General features: G+C 49.2%; 1 protein-coding gene across 1 annotated transcript in view; it reads left to right on the top strand.

Annotated features, from left to right (window-relative positions):
- LOC119969175 (matrix metalloproteinase-24-like) overlaps positions 1-27,775 on the top strand; it is a 94,273-nt gene that overhangs the window by 57,433 nt on the left and 9,065 nt on the right. Inside the window, exons 3-4 of the mRNA XM_038802411.1 lie at positions 15,270-15,386; positions 27,118-27,250. Coding sequence (XP_038658339.1) covers positions 15,270-15,386; positions 27,118-27,250 — 250 coding nt within the window. The remainder of the gene's footprint in view (positions 1-15,269; positions 15,387-27,117; positions 27,251-27,775) is intronic.

Genomic DNA, 27,775 nt, shown 5'->3' with positions numbered 1-27,775 from the left:
ATAGGAGCGGAAGTAAGGCCATTCGGCCCATCGAGTCCACTCCACCATTCAATCATGGTTGATTTCAACTCCATTTACCCGCTCTCTCCCCATAGCCCTTAATGCCTCGAGAAATCAAGAATTTATCAATTTCTGTCTTAAAGACACTCAATGTCCCGGCCTCCACCGCCCTCTGTGGCAATGAATTCCACAGATCTACCACTCTCTGGCTGAAGAAATTTCTCCTCATCTCTGTTCTAAAGTGACTCCCTTTTATTCTAAGGCTGTGCCCCCGCGTCCTAGTCTCCCCTGCTAATGGAAACAACTTCCCTACGTCCATCCTATCCAAGCCATTCATTATCTTGTAAGTTTCTATTAGATCTCCCCTCAACCTCCTAAACTCCAATGAATATAATCCCACGATCCTCAGACGTTCATCGTATGTTAGGCCTACCATTCCTGGGATCATCCGTGCGAATCTCCGCTGGACCCGCTCCAGTGCCAGTATGTCCTTCCTGAGGTGTGGGGCCCAAAATTGCTCACAGTATTCTAAATGGGGCCTAACTAGTGCTTTATAAAGCCTCAGAAGTACATCCCTGCTTTTATATTCCAAGCCTCTTGAGATAAATGACAACATTACATTTGCTTTCTTAATTACGGACTCAACCTGCAAGTTTACCTTTAGAGAATCCTGGACTAGGACTCCCAAGTCCCTTTGCACTTTAGCATTATGAATTTTGTCACCGTTTAGAAAATAGTCCATGCCTCTATACTTTTTTCCAAAGTGCAAGACCTCGCACTTGCCCACATTGAATTTCATCAGCCACTTCTTGGACCATTCTCCTAAACTGTCTAAATCTTTCTGCAGCCTCCCCACCTCCTCAATACTACCTGCCCCTCCACCTATCTTTGTATCATCGGCAAACTTGGCCAGAATGCCCCCAGTCCCGTCATCTAGATCGTTAATATATAAAGAGAACAGCTGTGGCCCCAACACTGAACCCTGCGGGACACCACTTGTCACCGGTTGCCATTCCGAAAAAGAACCTTTTATCCCAACTCTCTGCCTTCTGTCTGACAGCCAATCGTCAATCCATGTTAGTACCTTGCCTCGAATACCATGGGCCCTTATTTTACTCAGCAGTCTCCCGTGAGGCACCTTGTCAAAGGCCTTTTGGAAGTCAAGATAGATAACATCCATTGGCTCTCCTTGGTCTAACCTATTTGTTATCTCTTCAAAGAACTCTAACAGGTTTGTCAGGCACGACCTCCCCTTACTAAATCCATGCTGACTTGTCCTAATCCGACCCTGCACTTCCAAGAATTTAGAAATCTCATCCTTAATGATGGATTCTAGAATTTTGCCAACAACCGAGGTTAGGCTAATTGGCCTATAATTTTCCATCTTTTTTCTTGTTCCCTTCTTGAACAGGGGGGGTTACAACAGCGATTTTCCAATCCTCTGGGACTTTCCCTGATTCCAGTGACTTTTGAAAGATCATAACTAACGCCTCCACTATTTCTTCAGCTATCTCCTTTAGAACTCTAGGATGTAGCCCATCTGGGCCCGGAGATTTATCAATTTTCAGACCTTTTAGTTTCTCTAGCACTTTCTCCTTTGTGATGGCAACCATATTCAACTCTGCCCCCTGACTTTCCTGAATTGTTGGGATATTATGTCTGTAAAGAGGCGTGTTCTTGTACATGTCTGTAAAGAGGCGTGTCTGTAAAGAGGCGTGTTCTTGTACATGATTGTAAAGAGGCGTGTTCTTGTACATGATTGTGAAGAGGCGTGATCTTGTACATGTCTGTAAAGAGGCGTGTTCTTGTACATGATTATAAAGAGGTGTGTTCTTGTACATGTCTGTAAAGAGGCATGTTCTTGTACATGATTGTAAAGAGGCGTGTTCTTGTACATGTCTGTAAAGAGGCGTGTTCTTGTACATGTCTGTAAAGAGGCGTGTTCGTGTACATGATTGTAAAGAGGCGTGTTCTTGTACATGTCTGCAGAGGTGTGTTCTTCCAATAAACAAGTTACTTTTCAGACATCAATACCTCTGAACCCTTTCTCTAGCCAATCACAATCACAGCCAACAGCCAAGATGTCCGGTCCTGGGGTGAAATTCTCCGACCCCCAGCAGGGTCGGAGAATCACCTGGGGCCGCCTAAAATCCCGCCCCCGCCGTGGCAGAGATTCTCGGCCGCCCGGGAAGTGGCGGCGGCAGGAATCTCACCATTCCGATCGGAGAGGCCCCTGCGGTGATTCTCCGGCCCGGATGGGCTGAAGTCCCGCCGCTGGGAAGCCTCTCCCGCCGCCGAGGTTTGAACCACCTCTGGAACGGCGGGATCAGCGGCGCGAGCGGGCCTGGGGGGGGCGGGGGGCGATCGGACCCCGGGGAGGTGCCCCCAAGGTGGCCTGGCACGCGATTGGGGCCCCCCGCTCAGACTCCGGGCCAGTGCCCTGGCTGCACTATTTTCCCCCGCGGCCACCACGGCCTCCGCCATGGCGGAAGCGGAAGAGAAACCCACATCGCGCATGCGCTGACCGGCGAAAGCCTTTCGCCCAGCCCCGCTGCCGGGGGCACCGGTTTTTTGCGCCAGTCTTCTGGTGCCAACCGCTCCGGGGCGGGGCTGGCCCCCAAAGGTGCGGAGAATTCCCCACCTTTGGGGAGGCCCGACCCCTGAGAGGTTGGCACCACTCCCCTACGCCTGGACCCCCCGTCACGCTGGGTAGGCGAGAATCCCGCCCCTGATCAGCAGCAAAGAGGCAAATAAATAACAGCTTAAAAATGGTGCCTCATTGGGAGGTCACAGAGTTAGTTTTGCGTGTGTTTGTGAGTGAAAGCAGAGGGAGAGGCAGTTTCCCTCCACACCCAAAGAACATCAGTGAAGCTGCTGGGCTTTTCCAAAGCTTCTCCTTTCTCCAGGTGGAAGATTTCTTCAATTTCAGAACTGGCCACGATGGGAAATGAAACTGAACTCACAACCATAGAACATAGAACATAGAACGATACAGCGCAGTACAGGCCCTTCGGCCCTCGATGTTGCACCGACATGGAAAAAATCTAAAGGCCATCTAACCTACACTATGCCATTATCATCCATATGCTTATCCAATAAACTTTTAAATGCCCTCAATGTTGGCGAGGTCACTACTGTTGCAGGTAGGGCATTCCACGGCCTCACCACTCTTTGCGTGAAAAAGCCTACCTCTGACCTCTGTCCTATATCTATTACCCCTCAATTTAAGGCTATGTCCCCTCGTGCTAGCCACCTCCATCCGCGGGAGAAGGCTCTCGCTGTCCACCCTATCTAACCCTCTGATCATTTTGTATGCCTCTATTAAGTCACCTCTTAACCTTCTTCTCTCTAACGAAAACCTGATCAAATTCTTTGATGAAGTCACAGAGAAGCTTGAATGGGAGGGGGGGGGGGAGGGGGGAAAACTGAGGTTCATGTTGTGTTTATGGATTTTCAAAAGGTGTTTGATCAAAGTATCACATCATAAACGTGTTAGCAAAAGGGACAGTGGCAGTGTGGATATTAAACTGGCTGAGTGGCAGGAAGCAGAGAGAAATGGTGAATCAGACTGAGGGAGTGACCCTCAGGAGCTGGTGTTAGCACCGCTGCTGTTTCTGGTATGGATCAGTGACATAGAATTGGGAAAGAGGGATATCATTTCAAAGTTTGAAGATGATATGAAACCCCAAAATGTAGTAAATAGCGAGGAGGATAGCAACCGAGTTCAGGAGGCAGACAGACCTGTAAATGGGCAGATACGTAGCAGATGGAATTTAACAGTGAAGTGTGAAGTGATTCATTTTGCCAGGAAGAGGAGAGACTATACAATTTCAATGTTACCATTTTAAAGGGGGTGCACAAAGTACAAAGAACGATATAGCACAGGAACAGGCCCTTCGGCCCCCCAAGCCTGCGCCGATCACGTGTCCTATTTAGACCATCGCCTGTGTCCTTCTATACCCCGTCTGTTCATGTGCCTATCCAATCAGTCTTAAAGGTCGCTAACGTATCTGCCTCAACCAACTCACTCGGCACTGCATTCCAGGCCACCGCCCACTGTGTATAAAACCTCCCCAACACATCCCCACTGAACCTTCCCCCCTCACCTTCAACTTTAGCAATTTATTCAATCTCTCCTCATAGCTAATACCCTCCATACCAGGCAACATCCTGGTAAACCTTTTCTGTCTCTCTACAAAGCCTCCACGTCCTTCTGGTAGGGCAGTGAACAGAATTAGACACAGTTCCAACTGCGGCCAAACCAACGTTCTATATATCTGTAACATTATCTTCAACATTTTATACTCGATACCCCATCCGATGAAGGAGTATAAAAGTGCGGGTACTGGGTTACAGCGATAGGGTGGAGGGGTGGGTTAGGTAGCGTGATCTTTCCAAGGGCCGGTAAAAACTTGATGGGCCGAATGAACCCGTCCTCAGATCATTAGCCTGAACTTCTGGCTTAATAGCTGAGTGACACACCCTATCCCTATCATACCCTAAAATACCCTATCATACCCTATCCCTATCATACCCTATCCCTATCATACCCTATCCCTATCACACCCTATCCCTATCACACCCTATCCCTATCACACCCTATCCCTATCACACCCTATCCCTATCACACCCTATCCCTATCACACCCTATCCCTATCACACCCTATCCCTATCATACCCTATCCCTATCATACCCTATCCCTATCATACCCTATCCCTATCATACCCTATCCCTGTCACACCCTATCCCTGTCACACCCTATCCCTGTCACACCCTATCCCTGTCACACCCTATCCCTGTCACACCCTATCCCTGTCACACCCTATCCCTATCACACCCTATCCCTATCACACCCTATCCCTATCACACCCTATCCCTATCACACCCTATCCCTATCACACCCTCTGATACCCTATCATCTCCCCAGCCTCTGGGTTATGTATCAAGTATAATGTCAGTTGTATATAGAAGCAAATTACTGGACATTCTTAGCAGGTCTGACAGCCTGTGTGGAGAGATAACGGAACAAACGTTTCAAGCCTGGAATCAGCACGGCTTTGTCAAAGGGAGGTCATGTCTGACAAATCTGTTAGTGTTCTTTGAGGAGGTAACAAGGAAGTTAGACAAAGGAGAACCAGCTGACGTGATTTATTTAGATTTCCAGAAGTCCTTTGACAAGGTGTCGCATAGGAGACTGTTAAATAAGTTAAGAGCCCATGGTGTTCGGGGCAAGATCGTGGCATGGATAGAGGATTGGCTGACTGGCAGAAGGCAGAGAGTGGGGATAAAGGGGTCTTTTTCAGGATGGCAGCCGGTGACTAGTGGTGTGCCTCAGGGGTCTGTGCTGGGACCACAACTTTTCACAATATACATTAATGATCTGGAGGAAGGAACTGAAGGCACTGTTGCTAAGTTTGCAGATGATACAAAGATCTGTAGAGGGACAGGTAGTATTGAGGAAGCAAGGGGGCTTCAGAAGGATTTGGACAAGGTAGGAGAGCGGGCAATGAAGTGGCAGATGGAATACAATGTGGAAAAGTGTGAGGTTATGCACTTTGGAAGGAGGAATTTAGGCGTAGACTATTTTCTAAATGGGGAAATGCTCAGGAAATAAGAAGCACAAAGAGGCTTTCATTTCGCTTAGGGGCAGCACAGTTGCACAGTGGTTAGCAAAGTTCCTTCACAGCTCCAGTTTCCCAGGTTCGATTCCCGGCTTAGATCACTGTCTGTGCGGAGTCTGCACATTCTCCCTGTGTGTGCGTGGGTTTCCTCCGGGTGCTCCGGCTTCCTCCCACAGTCCAAACATATGCAGGTTAGGTGGATTGGCCATGATAAATTGCCCTTAGTATCCAAATGGTTAGATGGGGTTTCTGGGTTACGGGGAGTGGGTGGAGGCGTGGGCTTGGGTAGGGTGCTGTCTCCAAGAGCCAAATGGCCGCCTTCTGCACTGTAAAGTCTCTGAAATTCTATGACTTGGGAGTTCTTGTTCACGATTCTCTTAAGGTTAACGTGCAGGTTCAGTCGGCAGTTAGGAAGGCAAATGCAGTGTTAGCATTCATGTCGAGAGGGCTAGAATGAAGAGCAGGGATGTACCTGAGGCTGTATAAGCCTCTGGTCAGACCACATTTGGAGTATTGTGGGCAGTTTGGGCCCCGTATCTAAGGAAGGATGTGCTGGCCTTGGAAAGGATCCAGAGGAGGTTCACAAGAATGATCCCTGGAATGAAGAGCTTGTCGTATGAGGAACGGTTGAGGACTCTGGGTCTGTACTCGTTGGAGTTTAGAAGGATGAGGAGGGATCTTATTCAAACTTACAGGATACTGCGAGGCCTGGATAGAGTGGACGTGGAGAGGATGTTTCCACTTGTCGGAAAAACTAGAAGCAGAGGACACAATTTCAGACTAAAGTGATGATCCTTTAAAACAGAGATGAGGAGGAATTTCTTCAGCCAGAGGGTGGTGAATCTGTGGAACTCTTTGCCGCAAAAGGCTGTGGAGGCAAGTTCATTGGGTGTCTTTAAGACAGAGATAGATAGGTTCTTGATTAATAAGGGTATCAGGAGATTATGGGGAGAAGGCAGGAGAATGGGGATGAGAAAATATCAGCCATGATTGAATGGCGGAGCAGACTCAATGGGCCAAATGGCCTAATTCTGCTCCTATGTCTTATGAGCTTATGACTGTCAGATCTGGAAATAGGGTCATATTTATATTGTTGTGGGGGGGGGGGGGGCGTGGAGTAGTGGGGCTGGATAGAGAGCCAGCAAGAGGTGGAGATTAACAAAGATATCATGGACGGAAGGGTCAGGGTGGTGAGTGACTTGGAGGGGTACATAGAACATAGAACATACAGTGCAGAAGGAGGCCATTCGGCCCATGAAGTCTGCACCAACCCACTTAAGCCCTCACTTCCATCCTATCCCCGTAACCCAATAACCCCTACTGACCTTTTTGGACACTAAGAGCGCGGCAAATCCACCTAACCTGCACGACTTTGAGAGGAAACCGGAGCACCCGGAGGAAACCCACGCAGACACGGGGAGAACGTGCAGACTCCGCACAGACAGTGACCCAGTGGGGATTCGAACCTGGGACCCTGGCGCTGTGAAGCCACAGTCCTATCCAATTGTGCTACCGTGCTGCCCTGGTACCTCCAGGTGGTGGGGTTCCCAGGTATCTGCTGCTCTTATCCTTCTAGACAGTAGTGGTTGTGGGTTTGGAAGGTGCTGTGTAAGGAACCTTACTGAGTTACTGCAGAGCATCTTGTAGATGGTACACACGCCTGCCACTATTCATCGATGGGGATGGTTTGAATGTTTGTGGAAAGGAGCACAAGGAAGCGGGTCTGCTTTGTCCTGGGTGATCTGGATGATTTTGAGCTTTTTGAGTGTTGTTGGAGCTGATCCAGGGAAGTGCAGAGTATTCCATTACACTCCTGACTTGCATCTTGTAGATTGTACATCCACTGGTTCCCCCTTTATCCACAGCAAACGTGATTCCTTCAAAGAACTCCAATATGTTGGTTAAACGTGATTTCCCTTTCACTAAACCATGTTGACTCTGCCCGACTGTCTTGAATGTTTCCAAGTAGATGTTATAACATCATTAATAATGGCTTCTAACATTTTCCCTGTGACAGATGTTAAGCTAACTGGCCTGTAGTTTCCTGCTTTCTGTCTTCCTCCCTTTTTGATTAAAGGAGTTACATTTGCTATTTTCCAAACTCCTGGGATCTTCCTGAATCTAGGGAATTTTGGAAAATTAAAACCAATACATCAACATCTCATCAGCCACTTCTTTCAATACCTTAGGATGATGTCCATCCAGACCGGGGGATTTGTCCACCCACAGACCCAACAATTTACTCAGTACTACTTCCCTGGTCTTTGTCATTTTCCGGAGTTCCTCCCTTGCTTCCATTTCCTGATGTTCAGATGTTTCTGGGATGTTTCTTGTGTCCTCTATAGTGAAGACTGATCCAAAATATCTGTTTAATTCATCCTCCATAATTTACTTTCCATTATCAATACCCCAAACACACATTCTATCGGACCAATGCTCACTTTGATAACTCTTTTCTTATTTAAATCTCTGTAGATATTGCTGGCTCGCTTTCTCTCAAAGTCTAGCTTTTCCATCCTGAGAAATCTTTTTCTCATTCTCTGATGGTCTTTATATTCGTTCCAATTTTCAGACCTTCCCGTCGCTGTGTAAATTTAGGCGGAAGAATTCTCCATGGCCAGACGCTGAAACCGGGAACGCCGACCGGGCGGAGAATCGTCCTGACGGTCAAACCGAGGCACATGCCGATTTGACGCCGGGTCACGGTGCTCCGCCCCCTCCAAATCGGTATCATCGCGCCGCGTGCAGTTGCTACTATGTTTGCAAATGATTGTCGGGCCCACCCGTGATTGGCTGAGTTCCTGACGGCGCGATCCACGTCTGCCACAGAGAGAGAGAGAGAGAGAGAGAGAGGGTGTACGGACAGTGTCCAGCACTGCCATACTTCGCCAACAGCCGTGCCGCTGGACCAGGGGCTTCTGCCAGGGCTGGGGGGAATGGTGGGGGTGGCAAGGCTGTGGAGTCAGGGTGGGTGGGTACGCAGTCCAGCACAACCGGCGCCATCTGTTCAGGCGCGATGGGTGTGGGGGTGTAGGCGTACGCGCGTGCGTTCCCATCACGGACCCTGCGATTCTCCCACCGTTTTCTGCGAGTTCCACGAGTATTCCATGCGGCGCCAGTGCTAGCCCCTCACCGGTAGTGGAATTGGTGCGGGTGTGGTGCCAATTTTTCCATGGTGGATCACCGCGGATCCTCCATTGGCGTCAGCACTGAGATGCAGAAACGGAGAATCCAGCGCAAGCTGCTTGTTGAAGTTTATTACTGCTGTGCGTTAACACTTTACCTCCATCCACCTGGAGACCTGGTCGACAGAGTAGATCCTTTTGCAGACATTCCAATAGGGATCTGGACTAGGATCAGAAACTCGCTCTGGCCGAGTATGGAGCCATTCAGACCTGGCAGTGTGGAATCACAGAGCAGTGGATATTCTCGGCCACACGCTGCAGACTGTGTCTGTGTTCAGCGAGCAATTCTCACTTTGTGATGAATGTGTGACCTTGCTGATGTTTTAAAAATTCATTCATGTGATGTGGGCGTTGCTGACTCTGCCGCTATTTATTCCCATCTCCTACTTGCCTGTGAACTGAGAGACTAACAGAGGACAATTCACATATTCAATTCATAAAAATCTGGAATTAAAAACAGACCACATCATTGCTCGGCACAACATCGAGGGCCGAAGGGCCTGTTCTGTGCTGTACTGTTCTATAAATCAGGTGAGGACGGACAATTTCCTTCACAGAGGGAATCAGCGAACCAGGTGGGAATTTACGGCAATGATACGGCTTTAATTCCAGCTTTCTATTGAATTCAAATGTCACCATCTGGTCTCTGCATCACATCCCAGCGAGATTCCCGTCACATCCCAGCGAGATTCCCGTCACATCCCAGCGACATTCCCATCACATCCCAGCGAGATTCCCATCACATCCCAGCGAGATTCCCATCACATCCCAGCGAGATTCCCGTCACATCCCAGCGAGATTCCCGTCACATCCCAGCGAGATTCCCATCACATTCCAGCGAGATTCCCATCACATCCCAGCGAGATTCCTGTCACATCCCAGCGAGATTCCCATCATGCCCCAGCGAGATTCCCGTCACACCCCAGCGAGATTCCCGTCACACCCCAGCGAGATTCCCCTCACATCCCAGCGAGATTCCCATCACACCCCAGCGAGATTCCCGTCACACCCCAGCGAGATTCCCATCACATCCCAGCGAGATTCCCGTCACACCCCAGCGATATTCCCCTCACATCCCAGCGATATTCCCCTCACATCCCAGCGAGATTCCCATCACATCCCAGCGAGATTCCCGTCACATCCCAGCGAGATTCCCGTCACACCCCAGCGATATTCCCCTCACATCCCAGCGAGATTCCCGTCACATCCCAGCGAGATTCCCATCACACCGCAGCGAGATTCCCGTCACATCCCAGCGAGATTCCCATTGTGCCCCAGCGAGATTCCCATCACATCCCAGCGAGATTCCCATCACACCCCAGCGAGATTCCCATCACATCCCAGCGATATTCCCGTCACATCCCAGCGATATTCCCATCACATCCCAGCGATATTCCCATCACACCCCAGCGAGATTCCCGTCACACCCCAGCGATATTCCCGTCACATCCCAGCGAGATTCCCGTCACATCCCAGCGAGATTCCCATCATGCCCCAGCGAGATTCCTGTCACATCCCAGCGAGATTCCCATCACATCCCCAGCGAGATTCCCGTCACATCCCAGCGATATTCCCGTCACATCCCAGCGAGATTCCCGTCACATCCCAGCGAGATTCCCGTCACATCCCAGCGAGATTCCCATCACATCCCAGCGAGATTCCCATCATGCCCCAGCGAGATTCCTGTCACATCCCAGCGAGATTCCCGTCACACCGCAGCGAGATTCCCATTGTGCCCCAGCGAGATTCCCATCACATCCCAGCGAGATTCCCATCACATCCCAGCGAGATTCCCATCACACCCCAGCGAGATTCCCATCACACCCCAGCGAGATTCCCATCACACCCCAGCGAGATTCCCATCACATCCCAGCGATATTCCCGTCACATCCCAGCGATATTCCCATCACATCCCAGCGAGATTCCCGTCGTGTCGCAGCGAGATTCCCGTCACATCCCAGTGAGATTCCCGTCACATCCCAGCGAGATTCCCGTCACATCCCAGCGATATTCCCGTCACATCCCAGCGAGATTCCCGTCACATCCCAGCGAGATTCCCGTCACACCCCAGCGAGATTCCCAGCGAGATTCCTGTCACATCCCAGCGAGATTCCCGTCACACCCCAGCGAGATTCCCGTCACATCCCAGCGAGATTCCCATCACATCCCAGCGAGATTCCCATCACACCCCAGCGAGATTCCCGTTGTGCCGCAGGGATATTCCCGTCACATCCCAGCGAGATTCCCGTCACATCCCAGCGAGATTCCCGTCACACCCCAGCGAGATTCCCAGCGAGATTCCCGTCACATCCCAGCGAGATTCCCGTCACACCCCAGCGAGATTCCCGTCACACCCCAGCGAGATTCCCGTCACATCCCAGCGAGATTCCCATTGTGCCCCAGCGAGATTCCCATCACATCCCAGCGAGATTCCCGTCACATCCCAGCGATATTCCCGTCACATCCCAGCGAGATTCCCGTCACATCCCAGCGAGATTCCCGTCACACCCCAGCGAGATTCCCAGCGAGATTCCTGTCACATCCCAGCGAGATTCCCGTCACATCCCAGCGAGATTCCCGTCACACCCCAGCGAGATTCCCATCACATCCCAGCGAGATTCCCATCACATCCCAGCGAGATTCCGGTCACACCCCAGCGAGATTCCCATCACATCCCAGCGAGATTCCCATCACACCCCAGCGAGATTCCCGTCACATCCCAGCGAGATTCCCGTCACATCCCAGCGAGATTCCCGTCACATCCCAGCAATATTCCCGTCACATCCCAGCGAGATTCCCGTCACATCCCAGCGAGATTCCCGTCACACCCCAGCGAGATTCCCAGCGAGATTCCTGTCACATCCCAGCGAGATTCCCGTCACATCCCAGCGAGATTCCCGTCACACCCCAGCGAGATTCCCATCACATCCCAGCGAGATTCCCATCACATCCCAGCGAGATTCCCGACACACCCCAGCGAGATTCCCATCACATCCCAGCGAGATTCCCATCACACCCCAGCGAGATTCCCATCACACCCCAGCGAGATTCCCATCACACCCCAGCGAGATTCCTGTCACATCCCAGCGATATTCCCGTCGTGCCGCAGCGAGATTCCCGTCACACCCCAGCGATATTCCCGTCACATCCCAGCGATATTCCCGTCACACCCCAGCAAGATTCCCGTCACACCCCAGCGAGATTCCCGTCACATCCCAGCGAGATTCCCGTCGTGCCGCAGCGAGATTCCCGTCACACCCCAGCGATATTCCCGTCACATCCCAGCGAGATTCCCGTCACACCCCAGCGAGATTCCCGTCACATCCCAGCGAGATTCCCGTCACATCCCAGCGAGATTCCCGTCACACCCCAGCGAGATTCCCGTCACACCCCAGCGAGATTCCCATCGCGCCCCAGCGAGATTCCCGTCACATCCCAGCGATATTCCCTGTCACGCCCCAGCGAGATTCCCGTCACATCCCAGCGAGATTCCAGTCACACCCCAGCGAGATTCCCCATCCTAGCCTCTCCTTTGCAGAAACTCTGCTTGTTTTGAAATGTTTCTAATTCCCAGTGTATATTTTCCTGACCATTCGATTGGGATATTGTTCTCAGAAAACCACCCAGACTGAGGTTATGCCAAGCAGCAAACGATTCAAGCAAAATCTGAAGAATGTTGTTACTAATTTTAATTGTTCTTATAATTGTATCTGCCAAAAGCTACGGTTGACATTGAGTTTTGAGAATGCTGTATTCTTCGAGAGCTTCGTCAAACTGTCGTTCCCCCTCACCCCGGGACAGTTTGGTTGAGTCAGACACAGACCGGTGTGAAACGACTCGCTGGTTTTGGGAACGGGATACATTCAGGAATGCCATCCAGTCGGCAGATTGACGGGAGAGAAATCTCTCTCCTTGGCCAAGTCGCCGAGTTGGATTTGGTTTGTGACTGGGTGCGAGATCTTCCTCAGTGAAATTACACACAGCTTTAGCATTTCTCAGTGTTGTCCTGTCTTCAATCTCCCACACCCCTCAATAGTTTTGGGAAACCTTTTTGAAATCAGACCCCGATTCTTGCTCGTGGATCTTCCCAGTCTTATGATTGAGGTGAGGTTCGTTCAGAAGGGAGAATTCTTTGAAGTATATTTAATGAAATGAAAAATGAAATGAATGAAAATCGCTTATTGTCATAAGAAGACTTCAATAAAGTTACTGTGAAAAGCCCCTAGTCGCCACATTCCGGCACCTGTTCGGGGAGGCTGGTACAGCTGGCCTGCCTTGGTCTGCTTTAAAAGCCAGCGATTTAGCCCTGTGCTAAACAGCCCCGGTATATGTTCCTGTTTGTGCTTCCCGTATCTGTTTATTGGACCATCACTTGTGATGTACCTTTGACCCGGAACTTCATTCTTCCTGGGCCATATAACGGGATTGTCGATGGCTTCAGGCATTGTTTAATGCCCAGGGGTCTGATTAGATATTAGGTATTAGTTATTACATAAAGCTATGGGGGCTAAAGGGATCAAACGATATGGGGGAAAGGCAGGATCAGGGTATTGAACTTGATCAGCCATGATCAGGATGAATGGCGGAGCAGGCTGGAAGGGCTGAATGGCCTCCTCGTGCCCTTATTTTCTATGTATGTCAGCCATTAGCTCAGTAACGGGTTCAGAGAGAATGGCTGGGATTCTCCAATAATTGGGTGAAAAAATCCGGGGTGATTCTTCGTTTTTAAGGGGCTTCCCGGAGGGCCCTGGAGTGTGCCGTGCACCCTGCCCTCCCATAGGACGGCCCCACCTCAGCTGCAACGCCGAGCTCCTTCCGGGTGGAACCATACAATAACCATGCCGGCGGGAACTCGGCCGGTCGACCGCGGAGAATCACCACGGGGGCCTCTTTCATCGGTCCCGACCAGCACCGCGTCGACCACGTGTGCGCGGCTGACGGCGATTCTCCGGAGAATCACACAAAGGCGTCGCAGGTCCGATGCCCCATTCTCCACCCCCGGGCCGGGCGCGATTGCAGCACGGAGGCTGGGAGAATCCCGGCCATAGATTTTTGAACAATAACTGGTTTATTGATTAACGTAACTATTTACAGATATACAGACTTACAGCTGTTACTGAGCCTAACTAGGCTCTTCGTCATGTGACTCTCCGATAGCCTCCTGTGGGTGGTATGTTTGTCCAGCCTCACCCACCAACTCGGTCAGCCCTCAACACCCGGTTTAGCTCCCTGGGCTGGACAGCTGCTTTGTGATGCAGAGTGAGGCCAGAGCGTGGGTTCAATTCCCGTATCGGCTGAGGTTATTCATGAAGGTTCCACCTTCTCAACCTTGCCCCTCGCCTGAGGTGTGGGTGACCCTCAGGTTAAATCACCACCAGTCAGCTCCCCCCCCCCCCCCCCCCCCCCCCCCCCCAAAGGGGAAAGCAACCTATGGTCATCTGGGACGAAGGCGACTTTACTGACTATGAATAACACCTCCAACCCTACCAGTGACATGCACATCCCAAAATCAAATAAAAAGATATCTGAACAGGAATGGATGGTGTTCAGAATTTTCAGACGGTGAACAGGAGAGAAATCCGAAACAACATTAAAAGACTTTGAGGCCCTTTTCTCAACCCCACAATGTCCAGAGTGCTTTCCAATCAATGGCGTATTTTTGTGTCGTCACTAATAATGTAGGAGACTTTAAAAGGTATATGATAAAAGTGGAGGCTGGAAACCCATCTTATTAAGGCAGCACGGTAGCACAGTGGTTAGCACAGTTGCTTCATAGTTCCAAGGTCCCAGGTTCGATTCCCCGCTGGGTAACTGTCTGTGCGGAGTCTGCACGTTCTCCCCGTGTCTGCGTGGGTTTCCTCCGGGTGCTCCGGTTTCCTCTCACAGTCCAAAGATGTGCGGGTTAGGTGGATTGGCCATGCTAAATTGCCCTTAGTGTCCAAAAAGGTTAGGTGGGGTTACTGGGTAATGGGGATAGGGTGGAAGTGGGGGCTCTTTCTTAGGGGCGGTGCAGACTCGATGGGCCGAATGGCCTCCTTCTGCACTGTAAATTCTATGATTCTAACAGTGTTCCATCTGTGAGCACTTCCTGTGCCACAGAACCTTGCTTCCTGTTGTAGAGATTTGTCTGTTGGAGGAATCTTTGTCCAGAGGAAGAGACAAAGGGTGAAGATAGAAAGAAATGGGGTTTTATTGCCATCTAAAGATGAAAGGGTGATTGAAGGAAGGTTTCTCTGTGGGGAAGGGTGGGGGAGAGGAGGGGAGGGGGATTCTCTGTGGGGGGAGGGGGGTTTCTCTCAGGGGGAGGGGAGGGGGGGGGATCTGGTTATGGGGAAGCCCCTGCATCAATCGCAGGAAGCCCGCGGGAGCAAGAAAACGAGTGGAAGGAAAGCGCGATCGAACCCTCACTGGAACTCCCAGTTTCATGGACAATTCTGTGTTGATTCTCTTTGTTACTATTAGGTGGATGAAGAAGCCTCGATGTGGAGTCCCTGATCACCCCCGGGTCACTCGCAGGCAGAGGAGGAAACGATATGCATTAACAGGCCAGAAATGGAGACAGAAACACATTACATACAGGTACCGTCCATCACAGCTCAGCACTGTTCACAGGCTTGCTGCATCTTAATGCTAAAGCTGATGTGGTCAGATGATTGGGGTATTATCTCCCAGGTGATGAGGATGTGAATAGAGGGATTCAGACCCCGGAAGTGCAGAAGATTTCAGACGGGTACCATGGTCGGCTCTGGCTTGAAGGCCGAAGGGCCTAATCCTGTGCTGTACTGAGCTTTGTTCTTTGTCTATATCAAGGAGATGTTCTTGTTCCTGATCATTCAGTTAGTTTTACTGTGACACAGACAAAGGAGTGAATTCTCTGTTTGGGAGACGATGAACAGGATTCTCCATCCGGGGACTCCCGGAATGCGTTCCTCCGATGGGATGGGGAAGTGGATATTGGGGAAAAATCACCTGTGGTGCGTCGCCCCCTCCCCTTCCGTGCTGGTGGCATGAACTAGGTCCACGATGCACCCTCCCGTGACTCTCTGGTCCCCGTGGCTGGGAATCACGTGAACGCAGATCACTGGCGGTTTCTACCAGTGTGGTCCTGGCATTGTGCACCAAGGGAGCAATCATTGCCCCTTTGGCCACCACGAGGTTCACTACGGCAGGGCCACACTGGTCGGGACCATCTGAGCCCGTCCAAGGGCCGCCCCTACAACAATCTTCTGCCTCACCCCCCAGGGATCCTTGTAATAGAGCCCCACACAGGGGCCCCTGTGATAGGGTGACCCCCATTGGGACCCCTGGTAAGACAGATAGGTGCAGTGAAATCACAGCCTTGAGTGTTGGGAATGCACTTAGTGCTTGGAATACACTTACCTCTCTTTTTGATGTGGGCAATGTTTGCAAACGTTGGGCTTTCACAACTACGGCCACTGATCCATTAAGGGAGATGAATGAATCAAGACCCATTTTCATTCATAGAATCGTAGAATTTATTGTACAGAAGGAGGCCATTCGCCCATCGAGTCTGCTAACGCCCTTGGAAAGAGCACCCTACTTATGCCCATGCCTCCACCCCATCCCCATTCCGGAGGCTGTGGTGGGGGGTCCGAAGGGGCCCCTTGAGTGCAGGAATTAAGGTGAATATGGCCTCGGTGGGCGTCAGTGACCAAGGCTAGATGAAATGACACAGTTAGCATTTGATAGCCGGGTCACAGCACTGAGGAAGACCCCACCATGCACACCCATAACAGGACTTTTATGTGCATTAAATCGCACCCTATGTTTTATGTTTTGCAAACACAGGCTGACTGGGTATGGTCTACACATTGTCTATTGTAAACACTGGAAGGGATATGTTGCTAGGTATGATCCACCAGTCCATGGGGTGTATGACATACATACCGAGCATCTGCTCGGGAAATAAAGGCAGTTTTAAGGGATTTGTATTGTAAACTTTAAACTATACTTTTTTCTAAAGTGGGTTTAATTTAATGTTTGAGTCTGGAAGGGTAAAACCTATAGTTAGATTAATGCTGGACAAAAGGTGTTTGTATGTGTAGCGGTTGGTTTCAAGTCCAACTGTGTTTCTATTGTGCTTAGAGAGGCCAACAGCATGAAGAGTAAATAAACCAGCAGCGGTTGCTTAGCAACTGGGGCCTTGTAAGGTAGAGATGTTTTAGTTTAGCTAATTTGATTGCAGTTAGATATAGTTAGTGAGGGAGAGGGCAGCTCTCACAGCTCTGCTGGAAGCAGTTGGCTTTAGATGGTTAAAGAGGCAACAACATTCTCGGCCTTGCTAGAAGAAAAGCCATACTAAGACCATGGATGCCAGAAATCTAATGGCCAGCTAGTTAAAGAAATTTTAAAAATGAAGTTAATGGAGCAGAGGAAAGTCACAGAGAATTGAAAAAGCATTGGATTGTGAAAGGTCAGAAAGATATCTGTAGTAGTGATAAGGTTTGTGAGAAATTACTACAGTTTGGGAGACATTATTTGAAATAATTGTGGAAACGTGAAGGGAGAGAAAGGTGTAAAACCTGAAAGAGAAAACTTGATAGAAGCAGCGGAGGGAAAGCATAATTGAAAAGAAGGTTTGAAAGTGTGACTTCTAAAGCGGAATTTGAAATCACTGGCTTGGGAGCCATAGTTCAGGGAGACAGGATAGCTCGCAGTATATTGACCAGAAACTGAACTGGACTAGCTTTATTGATACTGTGGCTACCAGAGCAGGTCAAAGGTTAGGAAATCTGCAGAGAGTAACTCACCACCTGACCCCCCAAAGCCTGTCCACCATCTACAAGGCACAAGTCAGGAGTGTGATGGAATATTCTCCACTTGCCTGGGTGGGTGCAGCTCCAAAAACACTCAAGAAGCTCAAAACCATCCAGGACAAAGTAGCCGCTTGATTGGCATCTCATCCACAAGCATCTACTCCCTCCACCACCGAAAAACAGTGGCAGCCGTGTGTACCATCTACAAGATGCACTGCAGTTAGTCACCAAGGTTCCTTAGACAAGGGACTGCAGCGGTTGAAGAAGGCAGCTCACCACCTCCTTCTGAAGGGCAACAAGGAATGGGCAATGAATGCTGGGGCCTAACCAACGACGTCCACATCCCGTAAATGAATTTAAAAAGCAATATCCGATCAAATCAAAACATGAAAGGACTTTGCGTCCCTCAGACCATACGCAGTGTAGGGCTAAGCGTTAATAAGTAAAGCTATTACTAACCTGTTCATCTCATCTTATATAGGACTGTGTCTCACTTTAATATTATCAATCCCGCTGCAGCCCATGAGATGTAGGTACACCCACAGTGCTGCTAGGGAGGGATTTCCAGGATTTTTACCCAGTGACAGTGAAGGAACGGCTGATATATTTCCACGGGTGTTCCTCCAGCTCAGGGACTGCAGCAGTTCAACAAGGCAGCTCACCATCATTTCTCAAGGCCAATTCGTGATGGGTAATAAATAGTCAACTTCAGCCGTTTCTTGATATTAAGTGGAGTGAATTGAATTGGCTGAAGACTGATTTCTGTGATGCTGGGGCCCACATGAGATGTACAAGTTGGACCATCCACTCGGCACCTCTGGCTGAAGGTTGTTGCGAATGCCTCACCTTATCTTTGGGCTGTGCTGGGCTCCTCCATCATTGAGGAGGGGGACATTTGTGGAGCCTCCTCCTCAGTGAGTTGTTTAATTGTTAGTTCTGGATTTGCTGTTAATATTACTGAACCAGTTCAGTCACTCAGTTAGCTGGGGTTTATGTGCATGCCATTCTGTTAGGTCACGTTATCAATCTGGTTTTGAAAAATCATCTTTTCAAGTTCTGGAGTTGCACAGACACATTGACTATAGTGTGTTGATGTGCCCCATGGGCACATTGACTATAGTGTGTTGATGTGCCGCATGGACACATTGACTATAGTGTGTTGATGTGCCCCATGGACACATTGACTATAGTGTGTTGGTGTGTCCCATGGGCACATTGACTATAGTGTGTTGATTTGCCCCGTGGACACATTGACTATAGTGTGTTGATGTGCCCCGTAGACACATTGACTATAGTGTGTTGATGTGTCCCATGGGCACATTGACTATAGTGTGTTGATGTGTCCCATGGGCACATTGACTATAGTGTGTTGATGTGCCCCGTAGACACATTGACTATAGTGTGTTGGTGTGCCGCATGGACACATTGACTATAGTGTGTTGGTGTGCCCTGTGAGCACATTGGCTATAGTGTGTTGATGTGCCCTGTGAGCACATTGACTATAGTGTGTTGATGTGCCCTCTGGACACATTGACTATAGTGTGTTGATGTGCCCCGTGGACACATTGACTATAGTGTGTTGATGTGCCCTCTGGACACATTGACTATAGTGTGTTGATGTGCCCTCTGGACACATTGACTATAGTGTGTTGATGTGTCCCATGGGCACATTGACTATAGTGTGTTGATGTGCCCCATGGACACACTGACTATAGTGTGTTGATGTGCCCCATGGACACATTGACTATAGTGTGTTGATGTGCCCCATGGACACATTGACTATAGTGTGTTGATGTGCCCCGTGGACACATTGACTATAGTGTGTTGGTGTGCCCAGTGAGCACATTGACTATAGTGTGTTGATGTGCCCCATGGACACATTGACTATAGTGTGTTGATGTGCCCCGTGGACACATTGACTATAGTGTGTTGATGTGCCCTCTGGACACATTGGCTATAGTGTGTTGATGTGCCCCATTGACTATAGTGTGTTGATGTGCCCTCTGGACATATTGACTATAGTGTGTTGATGTGCCCCGTGAGCACATTGTCTATAGTGTGTTGATGTGCCCCCTGAACACATTGACTATAGTGTGTTGATGTGCCCTCTGGACACATTGACTATAGTGTGTTGATGTGCCCCATGGACACATTGACTATAGTGTGTTGATGTGCCCCATGGACACATTGACTATAGTGTGTTGATGTGCCCCGTGGACACATTGACTATAGTGTGTTGATGTGCCCTCTGGACACATTGACTATAGTGTGTTGATGTGCCCCATGGACACATTGACTATAGTGTGTTGATGTGTCCCGTGGACACATTGACTATAGTGTGTTGGTGTGCCCTCTGGACACATTGACTATAGTGTGTTGATGTGCCCCATGGACACATTGACTATAGTGTGTTGATGTGTCCCATGGGCACATTGACTAGAGTGTGTTGATGTGCCCCATGGACACATTGACTATAGTGTGTTGATGTGCCCCGTGGACACATTGACTATAGTGTGTTGATGTGCCCCATGGACACATTGACTATAGTGTGTTGATGTGCCCCATGGACACATTGACTATAGTGTGTTGATGTGCCCCATGGACACATTGACTATAGTGTGTTGATGTGCCCCGTGGACACATTGACTATAGTGTGTTGATGTGCCCCATGGACACATTGACTATAGTGTGTTGATGTGCCCCGTGGACACATTGACTATAGTGTGTTGATGTGCCCCGTGGACACATTGACTATAGTGTGTTGATGTGCCCCATGGACACATTGACTATAGTGTGTTGATGTGCCCTGTGGACACATTGACTATAGTGTGTTGATGTGCCCCGTGGACACATTGACTATAGTGTGTTGATGTGTCCCATGGACACATTGACTATAGTGTGTTGATGTGCCCCATGGACACATTGACTATAGTGTGTTGGTGTGCCCTCTGGACACATTGACTATAGTGTGTTGATGTGCCCCATGGACACATTGACTATAGTGTGTTGGTGTGCCCTCTGGACACATGACTATAGTGTGTTGATGTGCCCTCTGGTCACATTGACTATAGTGTGTTGATGTGCCCTCTGGACACATTGACTATAGTGTGTTGATGTGCCCCATGGACACATTGACTATAGTGTGTTGATGTGTCCCGTGGACACATTGACTATAGTGTGTTGGTGTGCCCTCTGGACACATTGACTATAGTGTGTTGATGTGCCCCATGGACACATTGACTATAGTGTGTTGATGTGTCCCATGGGCACATTGACTAGAGTGTGTTGATGTGCCCCATGGACACATTGACTATAGTGTGTTGATGTGCCCCGTGGACACATTGACTATAGTGTGTTGATGTGCCCCGTGGACACGTTGACTATAGTGTGTTGATGTGCCCCGTGGACACATTGACTATAGTGTGTTGATGTGCCCCATGGACACATTGACTATAGTGTGTTGATGTGCCCAGTGAGCACATTGACTATAGTGTGTTGATGTGCCCCGTGAGCACATTGACTATAGTGTGTTGATGTGCCCCATGGACACATTGACTATAGTGTGTTGATGTGTCCCATGGACACATTGACTATAGTGTGTTGATGTGCCCCGTGGACACGTTGACTATAGTGTGTTGATGTGCCCCGTGGACACATTGACTATAGTGTGTTGATGTGCCCCATGGACACATTGACTATAGTGTGTTGATGTGCCCCATGGACACATTGACTATAGTGTGTTGATGTGCCCCGTGAGCACATTGACTATAGTGTGTTGGTGTGCCCTCTGGACACATTGACTATAGTGTGTTGATGTGCCCCATGGACACATTGACTATAGTGTGTTGATGTGCCCCATGGACACATTGACTATAGTGTGTTGATGTGCCCCATGGACACATTGACTATAGTGTGTTGATGTGCCCCGTGGACACATTGACTATAGTGTGTTGATGTGCCCCATGGACACATTGACTATAGTGTGTTGATGTGCCCAGTGAGCACATTGACTATAGTGTGTTGGTGTGCCCTCTGGACACATTGACTATAGTGTGTTGATGTGCCCCATGGACACATTGACTATAGTGTGTTGATGTGCCCCATGGACACATTGACTATAGTGTGTTGATGTGCCCCATGGACACATTGACTATAGTGTGTTGATGTGCCCCATGGACACATTGACTATAGTGTGTTGATGTGCTCTCTGGACACATTGACTATAGTGTGTTGATGTGCCCCATGGACACATTGACTATAGTGTGTTGATGTACCCCATGGACACATTGACTATAGTGTGTTGATGTGCTCTCTGGACACATTGACTATAGTGTGTTGATGTGCCCCGTAGACACATTGACTATAGTGTGTTGATGTGTCCCATGGACACATTGACTATAGTGTGTTGATGTGCCCCGTAGACACATTGACTATAGTGTGTTGATGTGTCCCATGGACACATTGACTATAGTGTCTTGATGTGCCCTCTGGACACATTGACTATAGTGTGTTGATGTGTCCCATGGACACATTGACTATAGTGTGTTGATGTGCCCCATGGACACATTGACTATAGTGTGTTGATGTGCCCCATGGACACATTGACTATAGTGTGTTGATGTGCCCCATGGACACATTGACTATAGTGTGTTGATGTTCCCCGTGGACACATTGACTATAGTGTGTTGATGTGCACCATGGACACATTGACTATAGTGTGTTGATGTTCCCCGTGAGCACACTGACTATAGTGTATTGATGTGCCCCATGGACACATTGACTATAGTGTGTTGATGTTCCCCGTGGACACATTGACTATAGTGTGTTGATGTTCCCCGTGGACACATTGACTATAGTGTGTTGATGTGCCCCATGGACACATTGGCTATAGTGTGTTGGTGTGCCCCGTGGACACATTGACTATAGTGTGTTGATGTTCCCCGTGAGCACACTGACTATAGTGTGTTGATGTGCCCCATGGACACATTGACTATAGTGTGTTGATGTTCCCCGTGGACACATTGACTATAGTGTGTTGATGTGCCGCATGGACACATTGACTATAGTGTGTTGATGTGCCCCGTAGACACATTGACTATAGTGTGTTGATGTGCCCCATGGACACATTGACTATAGTGTGTTGATGTGCCCTGTGGACACATTGACTATAGTGTGTTGATGTGCCCTGTGGACACATTGACTATAGTGTGTTGATGTGCCCCACGGACACATTGACTATAGTGTGTTGATGTGCCCTGTGGACACATTGACTATAGTGTGTTGATGTGCTCTCTGGACACATTGACTATAGTGTGTTGATGTGCCCTGTGGACACATTGACTATAGTGTGTTGATGTGCCCTGTGGACACATTGACTATAGTGTGTTGGTGTGCCCTCTGGACACATTGACTATAGTGTGTTGATGTGCCCCATGGACACATTGACTATAGTGTGTTGATGTGCCCCATGGACACATTGACTATAGTGTGTTGGTGTGCCCCATGGACACATTGACTATAGTGTGTTGATGTGCCCCGTGGACACATTGACTATAGTGTGTTGATGTGCCCCATGGACACATTGACTATAGTGTGTTGATGTGCCCTGTGGACACATTGACTATAGTGTGTTGATGTGCTCTCTGGACACATTGACTATAGTGTGTTGGTGTGCCCTCTGGACACATTGACTATAGTGTGTTGATGTTCCCCGTGGACACATTGACTATAGTGTGTTGATGTGCCCTCTGGACACATTGACTATAGTGTGTTGGTGTGCCCCATGGACACATTGACTATAGTGTGTTGGTGTGCCCCATGGACACATTGACTATAGTGTGTTGGTGTGCCCCGTGGACACATTGACTATAGTGTGTTGATGTGCCCTGTGGACACATTGACTATAGTGTGTTGATGTGCCCCATGGACACATTGACTATAGTGTGTTGATGTGCCCCGTGGACACATTGACTATAGTGTGTTGATGTGCCCCGTGGACACATTGACTATAGTGTGTTGATGTGCCCATGGACACATTGACTATAGTGTGTTGATGTGCCCTGTGGACACATTGACTATAGTGTGTTGATGTGCCCCGTGGACACATTGACTATAGTGTGTTGATGTGCCCCATGGACACATTGACTATAGTGTGTTGATGTGCCCCGTGGACACATTGACTATAGTGTGTTGATGTGCCCATGGACACATTGCCTATAGTGTGTTGATGTGCCCCATGGACACATTGACTATAGTGTGTTGATGTGCCCCGTGAGCACATTGACTATAGTGTGTTGATGTGCCCCGTGGACACATTGACTATAGTGTGTTGATGTGCCCTGTGGACACATTGACTATAGTGTGTTGATGTGCCCTCTGGACACATTGACTATAGTGTGTTGGTGTGCCCCATGGACACATTGACTATAGTGTGTTGATGTGCCCCATGGACACATTGACTATAGTGTGTTGATGTGCCCTCTGGACACATTGACTATAGTGTGTTGATGTGCCCCATGGACACATTGGCTATTGTGTGTTGATGTTCCCCGTGGACACATTGACTATAGTGTGTTGATGTGCCCCGTAGACACATTGACTATAGTGTGTTGATGTGTCCCATGGACACATTGACTATAGTGTGTTGGTGTGCCCTGTGGACACATTGACTATAGTGTGTTGGTGTGCCCTCTGGACACATTGACTATGGTGTGTTGATGTGCCCCATGGACACATTGACTATAGTGTGTTGATGTGCCCCGTGAGCACATTGACTATAGTGTGTTGATGTGCCCCGTGGACACATTGACTATAGTGTGTTGATGTGCCCTGTGGACACATTGACTATAGTGTGTTGATGTGCCCTCTGGACACATTGACTATAGTGTGTTGGTGTGCCCCATGGACACATTGACTATAGTGTGTTGATGTGCCCCATGGACACATTGACTATAGTGTGTTGATGTGCCCTCTGGACACATTGACTATAGTGTGTTGATGTGCCCCATGGACACATTGGCTATTGTGTGTTGATGTTCCCCGTGGACACATTGACTATAGTGTGTTGATGTGCCCCGTAGACACATTGACTATAGTGTGTTGATGTGTCCCATGGACACATTGACTATAGTGTGTTGGTGTGCCCTGTGGACACATTGACTATAGTGTGTTGGTGTGCCCTCTGGACACATTGACTATAGTGTGTTGATGTGCCCCGTAGACACATTGACTATAGTGTGTTGATGTGCCCTGTGGACACATTGACTATAGTGTGTTGATGTGCCCCATGGACACATTGACTATAGTGTGTTGATGTGCCCCATGGACACATTGACTATAGTGTGTTGATGTGCCCCGTAGACACATTGACTATAGTGTGTTGATGTGCCCTCTGGACACATTGACTATAGTGTGTTGATGTGCCCCATGGACACATTGACTATAGTGTGTTGATGTGCCCCGGTGACACATTGTCTGAACTGTACCGTCAGTTCTTTATGATGCAATAAGCAAATACCATTCTCCCATCAAGGTCAGTTTGCAGCTGAATCATCATTGAATACATTAGTCCCTGTGGCCCCGCGATATAGTTAAAGACGCCTTTAGACAAACTCTGCCAGGACCAGATAGGTGCTGGCACGAGCCAAGAATAACACCTGGATTTATATAGCAAACTTAACGCATTAAAATGTTTCACAGGAACTTCCTAAAGTCAGATTTGACACCTCATAAGGCAATATTAGGATAGGACAGGTGATAAAATGCTTGGTCAGGAACATCTTGGAGAAGAAGAGAGAGACGGGAGGTTTCGGGTGGAATTTCCAGAGCCTGGGAGCAGGAGGCTGAACACATAGTCACAGTGCAGTGATTAAAATTCTAGATGCTCGAGACGCCAGACTGAGATAAGAAAAGTCATCTCGGAGGTTGTAAGGCTGGAGGAGGTGACAAAGAGAGGGGAGTGATATTGACTGGAGGAGATGACAAAGATAGAGAGGGGAGTGATATTGACTGGAGGAGATGACAAAGAGAGAGGGGAGTGATATTGACTGGAGGAGATGACAAAGATAGAGAGGGGAGTGATATTGACTGGAGGAGATGACAAAGAGAGAGGGGAGTGATATTGACTGGAGGAGATGACAAAGATAGAGAGGGGAGTGATATTGACTGGAGGAGATGACAAAGAGAGAGGGGAGTGATATTGACTGGAGGAGATGACAAAGATAGAGAGGGGAGCGGTATTGACTGGAGGAGATGACAAAGATAGAGAGGGGAGTGGTCATGTTGGGTTTTGAAAACAAGGGTAGGATTTTTAAATTTGAGACTATTTGGGTTATGTATGAAGAGGTCTTGGTGTCAGTTAGGACATGGGCAGCAACATGTTTGATAAGCTCAGGTTTTCAGAGGGAAGAATGTGAAGAGTGTGTTTGAATAGTCGCGTCTCGAGGTAATAAAGGCATGGATGAGGGCTTCAGCAGTCAATGAGCTGAGACGAGTGGAGTCCAGCGATGTTACATATTGACACATAGAAGACCCCAAGGGGGCTTGACAGGGTGGGTCCTGGGAGAATGATTCCCCGTGTGGGGAAATCTGGAAGTAGGAGGCAGGATTTAAAAATAAGGCGGTTTCCCATTTAAGATGAAGAGGAATTTCTTCTCTCAGAGAGCAATCAATGCTGTTCAGCATTGCTGAACTCCACACTCAGCAACCAGTTCAGCCAAGGTCTTGTTGATTGGTGAACAGGCTGAAGGGGCTGAATGGCCACCGGCTCCTATTTTGTTCAAATGTTCGTTGAAAATAGGTGAATCTTAGTAACGGAGTTGATATGGGGTCAGAAGCCAATCTCAGACTTACATAGGATGGTGGCACAGTGGTTAGCACAGCTGCCTCACATCGCCGGGGTGGCACAGTGGTTAGCACTGCTGCCTCACATCGCCGGGGTGGCACAGTGGTTAGCACTGCTGCCTCACATCGCCGGGGTGGCACAGTGGTTAGCACTGCTGCCTCACAACGCCAGGGTGGCATAGTGGTTAGCACTGTTGCCTCACAGCAACATGGTGGCACAGTGGTTAGCACTGCTGCCTCACAGCGACATGGTGGCACAGTGGTTAGCACTGCTGCCTCACAACGCCAGGGTGGCACAGTGGTTAGCACTGCTGCCTCACCGTGTCAGGTTGGCACAGTGGTTTGCACTGCTGCCTCACAGAGACAGCACTGCTGCCTCACAGCGCCAGAGTGGCACAGTGGTTAGCACTGCTGCCTCACAGCGCCAGGGTCCTGGGTTCAATTCTGGCCTTGGGTCACTGTCTGTGTGGAGTTTGCACTTTCTCCCTGTGCCTGCGTGCGTTTCCTCCGGGTGCTCCGGTTTCCTCCCCAAGATGTGCGGGTTAGGTGGGGATAGGGTGGGGGAATGAACCTAGTTATGGTGCCCTTTCAGAGGGTCGGTGCAGGCTTGATGGGTCAAATGGCCTCCTTCTGTACTGTGAGGATTCTATGGACATTGGAGTTTGAAACAGTCTGGTTGAGCCTCTGATCAGGGAGAGGGGTGGATTCAGTAACAAGGGAATGGTTTTTGTGGCAAAGTCTGACAACAATGTGGCCAAAGGACACAGACACGCTGAGGTCAGTGAGCTTCAAGAGAAACCCATCTTCGGGCTGGAGTTAGATGAGGTAGAGGAAGATGGCAGTGATTGGCAGAGGCTCCAGACTGGAGGTCCGGCCTGTTGATGAGTGCCAGGAAATGGCCAGCTGACTGAGGGAACCTTCCCACCTCCCTGTGCCTCAACCTCAGCAACATTATCACCCACAGCACAACAGGACCAGTCCTGCTGGCCAGTCAACTCCTTGGACACTGCAACATGCCCCTCCCATGCTCCCCATCACTCCTTCCCCGCCCCACAGTCTGGCATAGTGGTTAGCATTGCTGCCTCACGGCGCCGAGGTCCCAGGTTCGATCCCGGCTCTGGGTCACTGTCCATGTGGAGTTTGCACATTCTCCCCATGTCTGCGTGGGTCTCACCCCCACAACCCAAAGATGTGCAGGTTAGGTGGATTGGCCACGCTAAATTGCCCTGAATTGGAAAAATAAAGAATTGGATACTCTAAATTTAAAAGAAAAAATGGTGGGGAAAAGACCATGGGTTTTGATGAGCACTGTTTCATTATCAATCCGATAACTGGGCCAAATGCAAAATT

Source organism: Scyliorhinus canicula, chromosome 7 (genome assembly GCF_902713615.1).
Source record: "Scyliorhinus canicula chromosome 7, sScyCan1.1, whole genome shotgun sequence".
Lineage (NCBI taxonomy): Eukaryota > Metazoa > Chordata > Chondrichthyes > Carcharhiniformes > Scyliorhinidae > Scyliorhinus > Scyliorhinus canicula.
The sequence above is the reverse complement of the archived record's forward strand: the minus strand, read 5'-3'. Positions and strand labels throughout refer to the sequence as shown.